The 16776-nt window shown below is 49.4% G+C and overlaps 1 protein-coding gene and 1 non-coding gene across 11 annotated transcripts in view; both read right to left on the bottom strand.

Moving 5' to 3' along the window:
• Positions 1 to 3648: 3648 nt before the first annotated feature.
• PUM1 (pumilio RNA binding family member 1) overlaps positions 3649 to 16776 on the bottom strand; it is a 70218-nt gene continuing 57090 nt past the window's right edge. For 6 of the 10 annotated variants that reach the window (XM_035345503.1, XM_035345504.1, XM_035345501.1 and 3 more), the window contains 8 exons: positions 15429 to 15696; positions 14803 to 14932; positions 13922 to 14056; positions 12408 to 12545; positions 10611 to 10736; positions 9669 to 9790; positions 8095 to 8287; positions 5283 to 5414 (listed from right to left, as the gene is read on the bottom strand). In XM_035345503.1, coding sequence (XP_035201394.1) covers positions 5283 to 5414; positions 8095 to 8287; positions 9669 to 9790; positions 10611 to 10736; positions 12408 to 12545; positions 13922 to 14056; positions 14803 to 14932; positions 15429 to 15696 — 1244 coding nt within the window. Of the gene's footprint in view, positions 5415 to 8094; positions 8288 to 9668; positions 9791 to 10610; positions 10737 to 12407; positions 12546 to 13921; positions 14057 to 14802; positions 14933 to 15428; positions 15697 to 16776 lie in introns of all 10 variants that reach the window. The other 4 variants (XM_035345502.1, XM_035345510.1, XM_035345500.1 and 1 more) reach the window with 3 other exon arrangements.
• On the bottom strand, positions 7661 to 7746 carry LOC118177848. Its single transcript, XR_004755940.1, has one exon. It is a non-coding gene; the product is annotated as a small nucleolar RNA SNORD103/SNORD85 (small nucleolar RNA).

Below are 16776 nucleotides of genomic sequence, written 5' to 3'. Positions count from 1 at the left end.
GGGGGGGGTATGGGGGTTGGGGGGAATAGGGGGGGTGGGGGGAAATAGGGGGTGGGGAGGGTATGGGGGGTGGGAGGGGTATGAGGGGGGTTGGGGGAATGGGGGGCTGGGGGGAATGGGGGGTTTGGGAGGAAATGGGAGGGTAGGGGGGAAAATTGGGGGGTTGGGGGTGGGGGGGGTCGGGGGGATATGGGGTGGGGGGTAAATAGGGGGGTGCAGGGGAGATGGGGCTGGGGACATGGGGGAGCTGGGGAGTAGATGGGGGGGTTATGGGGTAAATAGGGGGATGCAGGGACAGAGGGGGAGGGGGCGCGGGGAGTATATGGGGGGTGTTGGGGAAGGTGGGGGGAGCCTGGGGTGTATGGGGGGTGTGGGGGCTATGGGGACAGATGGGGTATGCAGGGGTATATGGGGGGGGACCCAGGGAGCATATAGGGGGGTATGGGGGAAGATGGGGGGAGCAGGGGTATATAGGGTGAGGAGGGAGTAGACGGGGGGAAGAAGGGGTGGGTAGGGGGGATGTGGAAGATGGGGGCACCCAGGGAGTATATAGGGAGCTTATGGGGGCATCTGGGGGGACACGGGTTGGTAGGGAAAACTGGAGCAGAGTGGGGGGACCCAGGGGCAGAGGGGGGGATGCAGGGGCAGATAGGGGGCATGGGGCAAAGTGGGGGGGGGGCGGGGGTGGAGGGGGGAATCCTGAGACAAATGGGGACACGGGGTCACCCCGACGGGCAGGGGAGGTGGCAGCTCTGGGAAAGGTGGGAGCAGAGGGGAAGGACACGAAGGAGTTTCTCTTATAGGGCAGCCCTAACGGGTTTTGCACCTTTTCTGTGCAAATCTGAAAAAATAAAAATAAAATCACAAAACCCTCGTCTGAACTCAAAGCACTGGGGCAAATAAATGCACGTCGGGAGCAGCGGCCTTACCTGGGTTTAGAGGGGAAATGAGGCAAAATCAGCTAAAAAACAAGACACGTCCCTGGCTGGGGTCACTCCTGCACCAAGAGGCGTGGGGGGGGAGGCAGAGCCCCAAGCCTGAGCTCTGGGGCATCGCTGCCCCTTCTGCCCCTCCGAATTGTGCGGTAATTAACGGGATGATGATGATGATAGTAGTAATAATAATAATAATAATAATAATAATAATAATAATAATAATAATAACAACAAGCATCAGTGCCAGCAGAGCTGGGGCCGGGAGCTGGTTGCTGAGGCTGCACCGCCCCGCAGTGGCTGCCGCCGTCCCTGCAGCTGCCCCCGGCCCCACCGCGTGTCCCCAAACCCAGCTCCGGGCACCCATGGGTGGGCACCCAGAGACGGGCACCCATGGGTGGGCACCCAGCTCCGGGCACCCATGGGTGGGCACCCAGAGACGGGCACCCATGGGTGGGCACCCAGCACCGGGCACCCAGTGTCAGCCCCGTGGTTTGGCTGGGATTCAGGGGGGGTCTGCACCTCAGCGGAGTCCCTGGAGGGGCCTGGGGGCAGCCGCTGCCACTGGCCCCGATTCTCGGCCTTTCCTGCTGGCCCCATGGGGATGTCGCCGGTCCCATGGGGTGGGGTGGATGTGGTGGGATGTGGCGACCCAGTGGCTGGTCGGGGTTCCTGCCCCCCCCCCAGCCCCACGTCCCTTCTCCGGTGACGGCAGCAGGGCCAGGTCCACCCCCCACAGGGTCCCTCTCCTGTCCCCAGCAGGACCCCCAGCACCACCAGCACCCACGGGCCCTGTGCCAGCCCAGCCCACGCCGTGCCAGCTCTGGTGGCCGCATCCTTCCTCCATGGCCGGGCGTGGAGCAGAAGCCCACAGATTTGGGCAAGACCAAAACCTCCAGGATCGGTTCCCGAAGTCCCGCAGTGCCGTGGTGGGGAGCGGGGTCAGGGCCAGCACCAAGGCCCCCCCCCCCCCATTTTCGAGGTGCTGCTCCAGCAGCTCCCAAAGCGCAGGGACGCGGTGCCCAACACCACCAAAACCTCGCGGCTCCGTGCGGTCGCTGCTGCTGCTGCAGGGCCCCAAACCCGGCCAAAAAAAAGGTGTCCGAAAGCCAAAGCAGCGCTGGGCTAAGTTTAACAACGGGTGTGAGAAGCGATGAAAGCCACTGCTGGGCCACACGGGCACCACCTTCGGGTGACGGGAAAGCGGCAGCGTGGGAAGCTGCAGGCATCTGACACAGAAAAAAAGCAAAGGCCCTCGAAACACACGGGTGTTCCTGGAGCCTGCGCGCCCCTTCGGGCAGCATCCGTGCTCCCGGAGCGCTTTCGAGTCCAGTTCGATCCAGCCGGTTCTCAAGGTGAAAGGCTCTCAAAGTCTGTGCTGGGCATCGGTTCTTTAAAGATGCTAATTTCGGATGGAAACAACAAGCATCACGTTCTACTACAAAGTTGTAAATGTTTTAACACGCTAAATCGAAAATAATAATAATAATAAAAATCCTGCAAGATGTGACGTTCCTTCCCCTCCACCAGGGGCTTTGCACAAGTGCTTTGAACCTAATTTCCAGCGATGCTGATGGTAACCTTCAGAAAAGGGTCAAAACCCAGCAGCCCCTGAAGCGCAGCAGTGGCAGGGAGGATCCTTTATGCTTGTAAATGAAGAAAAATTGGTGGTAAGCAGAGGCCAATTTTCTCTCTGAGCAGAGGTCGCGGTCGGAGTCCTGCGGGGATCCGCGTTCGGGGCGGGCTGCTCAACGCATCCAGAAGCGATCTGGCAAAGGGGATGGGAAACAGACACAGGGCTGCCTTGTAGCACTTAATTAGGGTAATAAAGGAGCCCGAGGAGCTGCACAAGAACCTCGTAGAGCTCCGGGACCGAGCAGCTGCTGCTGACCTCAGGGTCGGGGTGAGGAGCGGTGCCAGAGGAAGAACAACCCCAGCAACCCCAGCATCGCTCACCCAGCAACAGGCAGGGAGCTGAACGCGGCCCCTGGGGAATGAGATCCTCAGTCAGGGAAGTTTCCATGGAAACTCGAGCTTGTGCTCAGCTGCAGCCAGAACAGCAACCGCGGGCTGGTGCGTTTGTGGCAGTGCTCAGCAGCCCCCAGTAGCTCCTCACACCACTCCCTGCCCCTGCTGCTCACGGTGCTGCTCCCCTGACCCCTCCTCCTGCACACCCAAACCAGAGAAGGATATGAATTAAGTATGGGAAAGCTTCTGCACAACTAGCAGCTCCATGGGCTGACAGTCCTGGACTGCAAAGAGGGCAGGGTGCAGGGGAGGATGACAGAAGCTGAGGGAAGCGTGAGCAGAGTACGAGAGGTAGTGGGGAAAGTTATTTCCTGTCCCTCTCAGCAAGAGCTACAGTGCTTAAAAAGCAACCAAGAGGCAGTTTACATACAGAAAGGTGGTTGTTCAGCTGGAACTTACCACCAGAGGAGGGACGTTGTGGTTGCTTCAAGTTGGTACTTGAAGAGGCTCCGAAGAGGTTTAGAAATCCCAAGAGCACAGGGCAGGCGCAGGCCAGCAAGGCCCAGGCAGCAGCAGGACGGTGCCAGAACGGGGAAGCAGCACCAAGCCGGCACCAAGCCCTCACTCCGCTCCCTCCTCTCTGCACAGCGCCGCTCACAGCGGTCGGAGGCTTGCGAAGGAAGGCGAAGGCAGAGGGGGAGGTGTGGCGGTGGCACCCTACCCAAAGCGTCCGAATAAAGCACAAAGCCAGATTCCAAAGTTCTGTATTTTTCAAAATAAAGATCACACGTTGTTTAGAGACAATCTACACAAGAGTTACAAAAAATAGTCGCCCAGGCATAAGCATACACAGGTTTGTTAATTATACACATATGGTTACAAGTGTGCTTGCAAAAAAGTTCATTGGAAATATACACAAGGCTCTGTAAATGTACACCGTGTAGTGTTACAATTCTATATTCAAACAAGGAAAATTGACAGTATGTTACATTCACTTACAAGTAGACAAAATGCAAAATACAGTTCATCTTCTGTACAAAAAGGGAAGGTGATTCACACTTTACAAGGTGAAAAGGGACTCTGATTGTAAGGAAAACTAGGGGATTCTGTACTTTTGCACTTTTTGTTTCTTACTGTCACAAAATAAGCAAAACATTACTTTTTAAGATTCAAAAAAACACTATTTTGAACTGAATCATTTTGTATAACATTTAGAAAGGATCGCTACTGTTCAACTAGGTGACAAATAAAACCAAGCATTTTTTTTTAAACATTAACTAGGCTGTATAAAGAGAACATTTCCTTCAAAAGAAAAAATTTACTTCTGGTTGAAATTACAATTTACAATATACAACACTATATGCTACGACCATAAAAGGTGTGAATATACACTGAAATGCACAGGTTTTGCTAATTCTTTTTTCTTACCAAAAAACGGGTTTATGTCGATTCAAACTTCTCCACATTTACATTACAGAGGTTTACAAATGTACAATTGTACAGTCAGAAGTATGTTCCACTACTAGGGTACATTATAGATACAGATCAGACATCAAAACAAGAAAATACTACAAATTTTTATATATGTAAAGTCTACACCAAGTATACACTATATATTTATAGAAGCAAGACCAAAGCCGAGTTGGATTTTTGTTTCCTCATGCTAAATAATCAAATTGTGTCTCTCAATGGTAACAGAACAAACTGAGTAGGCAGTAAACAAGTACACCCGCCCCCCGCCCCCTTGCTTTAAAAACTTTCTGGGTGTGTACGTTTTCTTCCAAAAACGACCACTAAGCTACCTCCTTTAGCATGTTATACTCAAAAACAAAACAAAAAAAAAAGCAATTAAAAAGTTTCAAAAACTTAATTCTTTTTAAACTGAAGCTTTAGCAAGTTGATTTTTTAATATGTATAAACAGCGTTAAAGGCGCCCTTCGTGCCATTTAACTAAAATTCAAAATTCTTGCTGACTTTTGACTAAAAGGAGAAAAAACAGGTATTTGCAAAAAAGTCGCCTGCAAGGCAGATGAATTAAAAACATTTTTTTTCTTCAAACCAACCACCCTGAAAGTTTCCACATTTGGAATATAGATACAACAGAGAACAAAAATGTGGCCTTCCATGTACATTTGATACCTATGTACAAGTATTCTATACACCAGTAAAACAGCAGGGCAATTAGTTAATTAAAAAAAATAATTAGTACATGTTATGCATAATAAAATTAAAGAAATTTACAAAGGCTTTTCTTTTTTCTTTTCTTTTTTTTTTTTTTTTTTAGTAGTTGAGCAACCGCAGAACGTTTTCTGACTGCGCTGGAACAAGGTGGGTTGCTGGTTGTGACCAAGCGCCTGCTGCAGCCAGCCCCGCGGCGCCGCCTCAGATGATGCCGTTGGGGGGTCCGCAGATGGGCCCGAGGTCAACCCCGTTCTTCATGTAGTACTTCTCCAGCTTGGCCAGAATGTGCTTGCCGTAGGTGTACTTGCGCAGGGTGGCGATGTGAGGCCGGATCTAGGAGGGAAAGGAGAGGGGTTGGGGTTGGTAAACCTGAACCGCAGCCGCAGCGACCCCGTCCGCAGCCCCAGGCACTGAGCACCACTCACAGGTGACCTGAAAACTCTCTGAAAACTCTCAGCGGCAGGGTGCCTTCTGCTGTGACCACCTCAGTCTCTGAGCCAAACCGATGTTTCCCAAGTCACTGATGTTATTTTATAGGTTAATGCCAGAAGGAACTCCTGGTCAAGCAGGAGGGATCTTGAGCCCTAGTACGGGATCAAACAATCTGTCCCATGGATGAGGGTAAGGCTTTGTGCAAGGCGAGGAGGCTGGCAAGACAGGACCCAGCAAGACAGGACCCGTGGGTGCTGGAGCTTCCCAGGGGTGCTCTGACTCCCTGCCCATCCCCACCTCTCTGGCCTGGGGACAAGCAGACTGACTGCTCACACAGAAAATGCGTTGCAAGGGGTGGTGCGGCTGAGCAGCTTCTACTGCACCTCAGCAGCCCCCAGGAGTGCGCCAGCCAGCCTGCGAGCTCGGCAGGGCCTTCTTCCTCCTTCCAGGCTCAGCTTCTGAAGAGCTCAAAGCCCAGAAGAGTTCCCAGGATGAATTCCAGCAGTGTATTTGGAGAGATACCGGGACAGGCAAGCAGCCTGGGCTGAACAGCTGTTTAATTTCTGAACCTAACAATTAAAATACACTTTCCCCCCCCGTATTTTTAAGCAGAGATCGGTGGAAGCAGACTGCACACAGTCATACTATTTCAGAGTAAAAGTCATCTGCAGCTCCACCAGAACTCCTGTAACTGGAGTAAAGCCACCGGTACTGGAAGAGCCGGACAAGGAACATGCCCGCAGCAGCTGCACTCGCATCCTTGCACTGCTGAAGTTCTCCTGGACAGCTTCGGAGCAGTGACATGTAAGAGCCATTTATTTTCAGTACTGTTACCACCCCACACCACCAGCAAGTTCCTCCAGTACGACAACTACAACAGACTTTTTACTCCACAGTGGAAACTGCAGACAGGCTGAGGAACAGCCAGAAGACGACGTCCAGCCCTGCCCATTCCTCCCCTACTCCCGGGGTGGATGCATCACCACTGCTTGCCCTAGCCAGAGCTGACTGAACTCCCATGGGAAGTCCACCCCGCACTCCTCCTATTCCAGCAGCTCAGTCACTGGCTGCTTAAATTCTTACTCGACTTCAAGAACCAGTTTTGTACAAATCAAAGTTCTGTCTCGGCCGTCCCCACGTCGCATTCCCCAGAAGGTCAGGCTGCTCCGCTGAGGTTACGGAACAGAGAACGTCCCAAGTCCCACAGTACTCTCTTTGTTCATCTTCATTTCTAAGCCTCTTTTTTTTAAGATGACAGAACCGATTGTTAAGATTATTTTCATTTAGAAAAACGTGCTGTTAAAAACACGCTGCAGACTGCTTGTTTGCACTAAGAGCAATTTTTACAATCCCAAACCACCAGGCAACGCGCTCAGCTTTCCAGGCTTTCATTCAGCTCGGTAACGTAGCTAACATCTTCACATTCAGCCCGTCTTATTTAGCTGTCATCCTACTTCTATTTTTGACAGCCACGCTGATAACCTGATTAGCATATTATTCAAAAGACTTCGCTTGGCAAGAAAAGGAACGTGTCGGTACAGATTTTAAATGTGTATACACACATCTCACAGATCAGCAGAGCTACAGGTCATCTTGCTCCAGTGAGACCTTATACTTAATTTTTCTTCTGGACTAATACAGGCTTTGGTTTCAAACAACTACTCTGGATGACTCCTAAACCCAGGAACGAGCCTACTCAAAGATTATTTCAATTGCATGCTTGTTGTTTATAAAGCAGGAAAATGAAGACATCAGCTGATGTTTAGAGCCTCCGGCCCTTGGGGAGCAGCCCTACAAGCCCTGGAAGGCAGGACTGGCAGCAACGCTCCCTGAATTCCCAAATGGCTTCATTTGTGACAAATAGGAAGTCCTCAAATGGTTCCACACACAAACACTGCAGCATAATGCCAATCCCTGGAAGTTTCTCATCAAAAACATATCCAAACCCGAGAAACACAGGATGTGATGAATGACTCCGGGCTCAGCGGCTACAGGAGCACCAGGCATGCCCATCAGCACGACACGAATGGCTAACGTGCCTTCCCTGATCAGCGCCGTAGAGCTGGGACATGAAGTGATGGGCAGAGCTTGGCAGCCCTTCGAAAGGCAACCAGCAGTGGTGTGTTAGTGCTTGAGGTGCTCCGAGGTCTGGCTCAGCTCTGCTGAGTACATAACACATCTCTCATTAGCAAACGCTGTTCTCAGAGAGGGCAAGTGTGTCATCATCGCCAGACTTTCAAGAGGCACCTCGCCAGGCACCAAACTGGTGGCACTGCTACAGGAAACGTCGTAGCGTTTTTTATCATGGCTCACTATGCCACGAGTGCAGAACTGGGTTACTAGGGCAGAGAAGATTGCGAGAAGCAACCGGCTAGTTAAGTCCAAACGGCATCTCATTATTTCACGTAATATGAACATATTCCTACTACTGCTTTCCTGCAACTTTGAATTACCTGGGTTGTTAGGAAGCTCTAAAGGCAAGAACAATCATCTCAGCCTGAGTGTCTCTATGCAACCAGTGTGGCAGCGCCACTTCTTACAGCACACCCCGTACCCTTACCAATCGACGGCAGCTGCTTACCTTGTGCATGACGATCTTGCGCTGAGCTGGCTCTGCCACATCGATCATCTTCTGTACCACGTAGTTGGCGTACTGATCCTTCATCATGGTGTATAAGGCACTGTGAGGGCCGTCATTCATAGTGCACACCTCATCGATCAGCATGGCCCGCTCCGTGCGGGAGGCATGGGTAACGCATTTCTCCACAACGTTGCTGTAACAATGAAAGGACGAGCGGTGAGCACGCAACATCCCCGCTGGGCTTTTCGTTCCACCCCAAGGAGATCTCCCCAAGCTTCTAAGGAGGGCAGACCATGGGGGAAAGACGGACGTGCTGGTGCAGAAGTTGAGTAACGTGAAACAAACAGGTCCGAGGACCTCAGGATCTGAGTGGGAATTTGGGTAGAGGACCAGTTTGGGTTTTACTTCACCCAAATTTGTCTGTCTCTGCAGTGACGCTGTAGCGCAGATCAATGTCTGTTCTCACAGCACGCCCATTAGAGAAGCAGATGCGCTGCTCTTTGTTTGGCTCTCTCAGTAGTGGAGCTCGGCGGGAACAGAGGTCCAAGGTTATAACAACAGGGAAATAGGATTCAGGAGTGAAAGAACTCAAAGAACTTCCCAAATTCCTGAATATATTAGATGACTGGTCTCTGCTCTCCGGAGAGCAGTTAAATAGGATATATGAAAGAGAAAAGAGTTTTGCTAGCCTTATCTGCTGCACCCCCTGAATCATAAAATCACCATGTGATTTGCTGCAACTAGCGCTCAGCTCGGGGACATCATACACTAATTAACACTCCATCTGGAAAGAAGGTTAGAAAAAAGAGCAAGGCAAGTCAGGGAGAAAGAGGCTGAAATAACAGCATTCAGACCGCACTCTTCTAATTCTTGTTAACGTTCTACTTCCCTTGTGTCTGTAAGTATTAAAGCACTATGTTACCCAACGCAAAGAGGGAGGTGTATTACGGCTTTGAAGACATCAGCCTTCGTGTCCAAATGGCTAGGAACACACACAGAAGGAAGTCACAAATGTGGGAAGCGTTACTTAGTTTTTACATCCATTAAGGTACTTGAATTTTGCTTCTACCCAAGACTGGCTCTGTAGGACCTGCTCTAACCACCTCAGACTGCTTCAGCTTCCCTCAGAGGATATCCGCAGGCATGTATCCCAGAAAGGAGCACAAGGCGTTGTGTAGGAAAAGCAGGACGAAAAAGAACTCTTGCTACATTGATTTCCTAAGCTCCCTTGTGGCTTGACACAACATCCCAGAGGTACTGAAACGCTCTTAAAACATTACCATCCAAGGGACAGTGACCACTTAAAAAAAAAAACAAAACAAACTGTTGGTCACGTTCAGGAGCCTGAACTGGAACTACCCTTTCGCTTCTTCATCCTCCTTGGTTACAAGTAAACCTTACCTGGCAGGTCGCTCATCCCAGTGTTTAAGCGGTTATAAATAGCATTCTGCTGTTAAACAAGAAGTTATTTATCAGCTCCTTTCACCTGCCTACACCCCACCCCTAGCTTTTGCAACTCCAGCACACGTCCATACTCCCACGGGGCATGGAGACTTTAAGAAACAAATTCATACCTAGCAAATTTATGTTGACTCAACACGAGCACGTTGCCTCTAATTTCTGCTACAATCTTGCTCTTATCCTCAGGCCGACCATGTTCTAGTACATGCTGGATAACATAGTTCCCATACTGATCCTGTTTGAGAGACAGCAGAAGTGTGTGACAAAATCTGGACAGGAACCATTAATACCAAGCTAGTTCCCAACGTGCGTTAATTAAGTCTTACAAACTTGGACTAAATGCTAATTAAAACATCTCCTGTTTAAATCATACAAACACTTTCTACTTCTACAGAAACATGCACCCTAGATTTTCACCAGGAGGTAAAATGCTACGTCTGTGTCCTGATTATAAAGCTCAAAACAATTTCCTTTAACATGAAATGCCAAAACTCTGCTCATTTCCATTTTTCTTTGTTCTAGCTACCAGATACTGTTCTTATCTATGTTCATATTCTAAACATGTCTGTATTCAGACCACAAGATACATATTTTTTCACTCTAATACCAGAGGCATGCCTTGGATGCCTCACCTCCATGCCCAACCTCCTCCCACTTTCCACATGCTACGTATGAGCACACAGGACAGGGTTTGTTTGATGTTAGATCCACCATGCCCCAGTGCATGAACCCTGAAAAAAAAAAAAAGGAGGTTCTCAGAAGGACTGCAGAGAAGAGGAAAGGCAGGCAGGAAGGGATGTGCATAAAAGCACATTTTAAGAACCCCTTCTGAACAGGATCCAACTCCAGCTTTGATACCTTCTGGATATTTGCACGTAGCCAGAACAATTTGTGATGATGCATCTCTTGCCTGCCGTGTTCCCTTCCATCCCTCCTCAGGAACAGAATTCACAGCCCCAGCAGCACCACAGCTGCAGTCCCAAACGTGCTGTTACCTCTCCTAACACAAAGCAGCAACCGCAAATCTCACAGCACCCACAGCCCCTCAGACTGACCTGCACAAGCTGCTCGGTGTGTTGGTGGAGTTCCTCCAAGATGGGAAGAGTCTGCTCAGGAAGACAGTGCTCTAGGATCCTCTGAATCACGCGACAGCCGTACGGATGTGTAGACAACGCAAAAACCTGCATTCAAAGAGACAGGCAAGCACAGGCAGCAACACACCTGTTAGTCTTTGCGGGTCCTGAAAGCCTTTCTGAATTAAATGAACGCACGGTGGTGGTTCCTGGGCATGGTAGGGAGCGCCAGCTCCAGATCACAAACTGAAGCTGGAAACCTCTCGCTGCCCCAGGACTGCCTGGGTGACCGCAGGCACATCACGTCCCTCCCCGAGCCTCAGCTTCTCCACCATGAAACAGGAGCACAAGCAGTAAAGTGTCTTGATTAATATAAAGAAGACTTGGACAGCCAAGCGCTATTGGAAGCGGTGTTAGAACAGCTTCAGAGGAATAAATCCAGCACACAGTTTGCCAGTTACCTCATTACAGCTAGGTAATGAAAACGCAGTACGAAGCGGAAAGGTTAGAAATGCTCAGACAAGGATTTTCCTCAAGTACCCAGATTTGTTTAAAAGCCTTAACCGTGCTTAGCAGAAGCAACAACAAGGAATCTTCTTGCTCATTTCTAGAGGATTATCAAATCTGTTGGTAAGAACACCGTATTCGTTTTATTATTGCTGTGCAATTTTCTTTCTAAAGCACCAAGTCCTATCTGCTTGCTTAAAATAAATTAAAAAAAACGTAGCAAATCCAAGCACTGAAGTCAAAGAGACAGTCTACAAATTTTTAATAACCACTTTGAATAAACCATGCAGGAAAACAGGACTTTTAAATGTAATTAACCACCGAAAAACAATCTCGAGGTGATAAGTTTAATCTTGCGCATGAAAGTTCAGATGAAACTGGGACAGCCAGTCAAAGAAATTGCCGTGCCCTCAGCCAAGTTCCCAGATGTGTTTCTGCCTTGCCTAACTCCCTCCTCGAAGGTCCAAAACTAAAGGTTAGCCAGCAGATTTGCTGAGCAAGTTTCCAGCCAGAGCCCTGCCTGTTTTGACACAGCCAAGCAAGTCCACGCTACCACAGCTGTTCCAGGAGCAGCTAACTAATAAAGCCTGGTTCCTGCTACAATGACCCGGGGCTATCCTCACATCCCTGTGGCAAAACCCTCGGTACTTCAAAGCCCCCCACCAAAGCCAATTAAGCTGAAGCTGGAAACACCCAGAACAGCGCTTCTGTAATGGAAGGCAAGCCAACTACAACCAGAATAAAGGCAGCGCCACATTAATACCCAGAACATCAGTTCTCAAGGGAAAACCAAGAAGGAAAACAAAACAAAAAAAAAGGAATAAAACAAGTAACTGCCCTTTGCTAGATGAAACTCTTGTTTTGCCCCTGGTCTGGGACCCTTGGGAAACAGCAGCCTGATAATCCCCTCTCACAGAGAGGATCTTAATGAAAATTTACGACACCCACCACAGAAAACTCTGCTCACCACCTCTACTATGAAGGTGGATTAATAACAGACTTGCTTTCCCCCCCATCAGTCAAAACTATTAGACGTTCCAGGAGAACAGATTTTTGCAGGGCTGCTTTGCTGTGATACACCTGCATGAAAATGACAGAGACGTGACCGAAGAGTTCCTGGGCTCCCTCACATTGCTGCATAACCTTTTTGGCCAATGCTTGCTAAAATTTAAATTCCCGAAGATTTGAATGAGTTACTGTCAGTACTGTGCTATTCAAAGCAACATACAAGAACCCAAAGGGATGAGACTTAGATCTGGGTTAAGAACTTACCTGCCCCTTAAATGCATCAATGATGAACTGCAGGGACTGAGGCTGCACGCACTCAATGCACTTCTGCACCACGTGGTTGCCGTTCTGGTCTTTCACACACTTGAGGACGTGGCCGTCCAACTCCCGTACCATCTCATTCTATTAGGAGGAGAGAAAGACAAACAGAAAGCACCACCAGGACTCACGGCTGATGGATGCAAAGCTTTCACTGCTACACGTGGTGAAAGAACACGAAAGGCACGAAGGATGCACCGATGTATTTGGGTTATCTCAGTGAAGTTTTCCAGTGGCTGAGAGCTGAGATGAAGCCTGCAGCGCTACAGAAACCATCTAGAAAAATGCTATTACAAGATTAAACACTTATTTCATTGCACATCCATGTGCAAATGAATTTAAGATTTCCCTCAATACATAGTTTTTCATATCCCTCTCTGCCTCGTCTGCTCCCCTCATAAAGAAAGAAATCTGAGATGTCCAAACTCCACGAACTTCCCAGATCGCAGCTTCACACCCCTCAGCGTCAGCACTGGGCTAAAAGCTTGCTGGTATTTTACATGTGCGGGCTAAGATCACACGGTAATTAAGGAGATGGAGCAGCTTTGTTGTAGATACGACTGAAATAACAAACAGACGGAAAGCTTCACAACTGGAGGAGGGTGTACGGCACGTCAGTAATTTAGCCACACTACGAAGCTGGACAATTGACTTCTACTGCTACAAGAACGGGCATCTCAGCAACACAGAGCACTCACGCTGCTGGAAGAAGACATTAGCAAACCCTTGGACCAGCAGTGCCACGGTTTGTGCCACCACACTTTGGCTGTTGCCCAAAGCCACGCGTATTGCTAAGGCAATGGGTGAGCTCGGGCTTGACACCAGGCAACACGCTTTTCTAAATCCTGTTTCAGCTTTTTAGCTTGATAACCCACAGTAAGATTCTTCTGTTGTGATTCCTAACGCCTTTGAGCCAGCCTGCGTAGCATATTTTTCATCTTAATTCATTGCTAATAAAATCCTAGAGGAACAGCTTTATTAATGAGCTTTCACTAGCATTTAGGCTGTTCTCCACCTTTCCCAGTGCCAGGCCTGGCTCAGCAGGAACCAGGCGCTCCTCGTTCTCCTCGCTCTGCGGGGAAGCAGAATATTGACCCAAATATCAAAGCAGCAGCATCTCAGTGAATAATAAAGGTGGAAATGTGGCACTGCTTGCTTCAAGGGATTTTAAATATCTCCTTATTCACAATTTCCCCCTCAGCCAGCCTCCATAACCTGGCTGGAGGGAAGTGACAGAGAACCAACACCACTCAGTGCTCAGTGGGACAACGAGATGACAACGAGACCCAAGAACAGTATCACACACTTACCAACCACAAGAAACGTAACAAATATACCACAAACCAAACCAAAAGAACACCAACCACAAACAAAAACAAGAGGAACAGAAGTTTGCAGTCCAGGTCACCAAACAGCAAGGAACGTTAAACATCAAGAAGAAAGTTAAAATTGAAACTTACAATTACCTGCTGGTCTGGGGGAATGAACTCAAGGGCCTTCTGGATCACCCTACAGCCGTACATCTGCAAAGCCAGGGACAGAACATGCCCACGGATACGTTCCGCCAAGGCCAACTTCTGCTCCAGGCTGCCGAACTGGAAAGATTAAACCCAGTCACTACAGAACAAAGCCCTCACGTGGCCAAGCAGCACAGCAGCCCTCCCCTCCTGTCATGCCAAAGGGTTAAGCGAGAAACACTGTACCTACTGAAAAAACACCAGCCGCTGCTCAGTGCATCTCACCAGGCACAAGTGAGACGTCTGTTCTGTCTCTGACACGCCTGACACTTGGGAACCAAATTCCAGAGTCAAAGGTGCTACAACCAGGCTGACATGCCGGTCTGCTAACGCGGCAACCCTTGCGACTGGTGCTCTGAAGTCATTGGATTCAAAATAAATAACCAAGGCTTAGTGTAGAAGGAACAGACCAGTTTCAAGAAAGAGATGGATGTCTGCTCACCTTCCCTGTACAGAAACGCACATTTTTGTTCACTGAATGCTGTTTGTTGTGTTTCTAAATACATGAGCACTGACAGCTCAGCACAGCATCCTTGGCAACGGGAAAACCAAGTCTTCTTGGCCCTACATCTCCTGGATACCCTGTTGCTTATTCCTATACCTTTTGCACCTCTCAAAGGAAGGATTTACTCTTCAGAAGAATTTTTGAGTCCCCCATTTCAGCCACCCCAACAGGAATGGTGCAGGAGCACGTGGGGATGAGATGACATCAGTGATGGCAGACATCCATCCTCTGAGCTAAACGGCAAGGCTTCTAAGAGCTCATCCCATGCCTCAGGACGGCAGGAAGAATGGGAGTTGTGAAGAAGGGAACGAAGACTTACTTCAAAGAACTTCTGGATCACATAGTTTCCAAATACATCGACCATCAACTGGTAAGCTGCCTGGAGGATCTCGTTGAACACAAGCTGGCGTTCTGCTGGGGTAGCACGCTCCAGTTTCAGCTGAATAAATCTGAAAAATAAGGTTGGTATGATGCCACTGGCACGTGGGCCCTCAAAGCACTGGTGAACACAAATCCATTCATAAGGCTCACACACTGAGCTCTTACAGAGCAGAGATCTTTAAGTCACAGGCGCCCTAAATCACAGGGATCTGAAACCTTGGGTGGTGGCAGTCATGAGACCTATGTCTACGTGCCATCTATCCCAAAGTCTTCAGCAAAGCAAATGATAACAGGGTAATTAATACAGCAAGGTCCTGCACCCAGGCCAATTTCAAAGCAAGCCAGCCTATCTTTGGAGAGGGAAGTCGTGCTACCACGACTTGTCCCCAGCCTATAAAAAGGAAGGTCTGAGTGTTACGCTACTTGGCTGTCTCGTCACACCCCCCTTTCCCTCTTTACCCCGCCTTTTCCTTTGCTTCAGGACGTGACACAAACTGCCAACTGTGCTAAATCAAAGAGCAGCCATCCCAAAAGCTCCCCGCAGCGCAATGTTTTCAATCCCACCTGGATCCATGCTGATCCTGGGAGAACTCCATGATGTGCCCGGCAATCTCCCTCAGCTGTAAATTGGGGTACCGGTTATTGCGGAAGTCTTCGAGCAGCCTGCTTCGGCCTGAGGGCATCACGTCGGACATCCCATAGCGCAAGCGAGACGACGGGAACAGCGTACTGCTGGGGCTGAACAGGCTGGAGGCACTGCTCGCGCTGCGGTACTTGGCTTCAGCTCCAGGAGCAGCAGAGATGTAGCGGCCACTGCCGTTTGTGAGCCCTCCTGCAAGTCATAAACACAAGGGGGGTTCAAGGGATGAAATAAAGCGGCCAAGGGAGTAGTGGATAAAAAGCACGCACAGCCGTCGCGTGCCGTTTTACTTCCAATTACTCCTCTTCCACCGAGGTGGGCTGAGCTGAAGATCTCAGCACAGAACAGGCTGTAACAATTGCTGTTCCCCGCTCTGTGTTCAAAGTGCCTAAAACTGCAAGCATCAATCCCACTGCCTGGATCTTGCTGCTAACCTGAAGGTTCTGATTGCTTTATCCCCCATCCTCACTCTCACAGCCCACCCTCCGCTGCTGTGCGAAGGACTGAGCTGAACAGAAGCCCACCGGTGGCGGGGACAGAATTCAGATGAAATCAGACAGCAAAAAGGCAGCAAGAAGCAAGCACAAGTTTTAGAGATTAAAAAATCACTGTTTAGTACAGGTAAAAAAATAATAATCATAAAAGCAATAAAGGCCAGAAAAAAACTGGGCTTTCACATTGTCCTAAAGATTTTCATCCATACTGAGAGCACTTTGTTACCCGCTAATAGGGATGGGGAACATTCGCAGTCAGCAGACTGCTGATAGGAACCAGCTAAACCTTTGCCAGCCGTGATTTCTTAGCCATGATTTCTTAACCTGCCCGTGATTTCTACGCGTGCAGCAGCAGCATGGCACAGGACTCTTCCTTCTCGCAGGGCTCGGGATCCCTCTGCTGGCCAAAGGCCGAAAGCTACTTGGGCGAGCAGGGTTTTTCCTGAGGAACCGGGTTCTCCCCAGAAAAATATTCTTCTGGCTTGGGGACCTGCCACCTGACGGACCAGCAAGAGGCACCACGGGCAAGTCACCTGGAGAAGTCCGCAAGGAATCTTTGCACAGGAAGCCCTGCAAGGCAGAGGGCTGTGGGTCTGCCCATAACAGCCCTCCTCCTGGCAGCCAGGTGACTGGCAGGGGCAAAAAAGGATTAAATTTTTTTTAGAAAGGAGTGAATTGCAGTCCTGCCAACAATGCCTCGAGGAAGCTCGCACGCAGGAAGCGCTAGGTGAGAATTAAGTACCTGATAAGGGGCTAATTAAGTTTCCCTGACTCTGAG

This window comes from Oxyura jamaicensis, chromosome 23, assembly GCF_011077185.1.
Source record: "Oxyura jamaicensis isolate SHBP4307 breed ruddy duck chromosome 23, BPBGC_Ojam_1.0, whole genome shotgun sequence".
Lineage (NCBI taxonomy): Eukaryota > Metazoa > Chordata > Aves > Anseriformes > Anatidae > Oxyura > Oxyura jamaicensis.
This window is presented reverse-complemented; position numbering and strand designations above follow the sequence as displayed.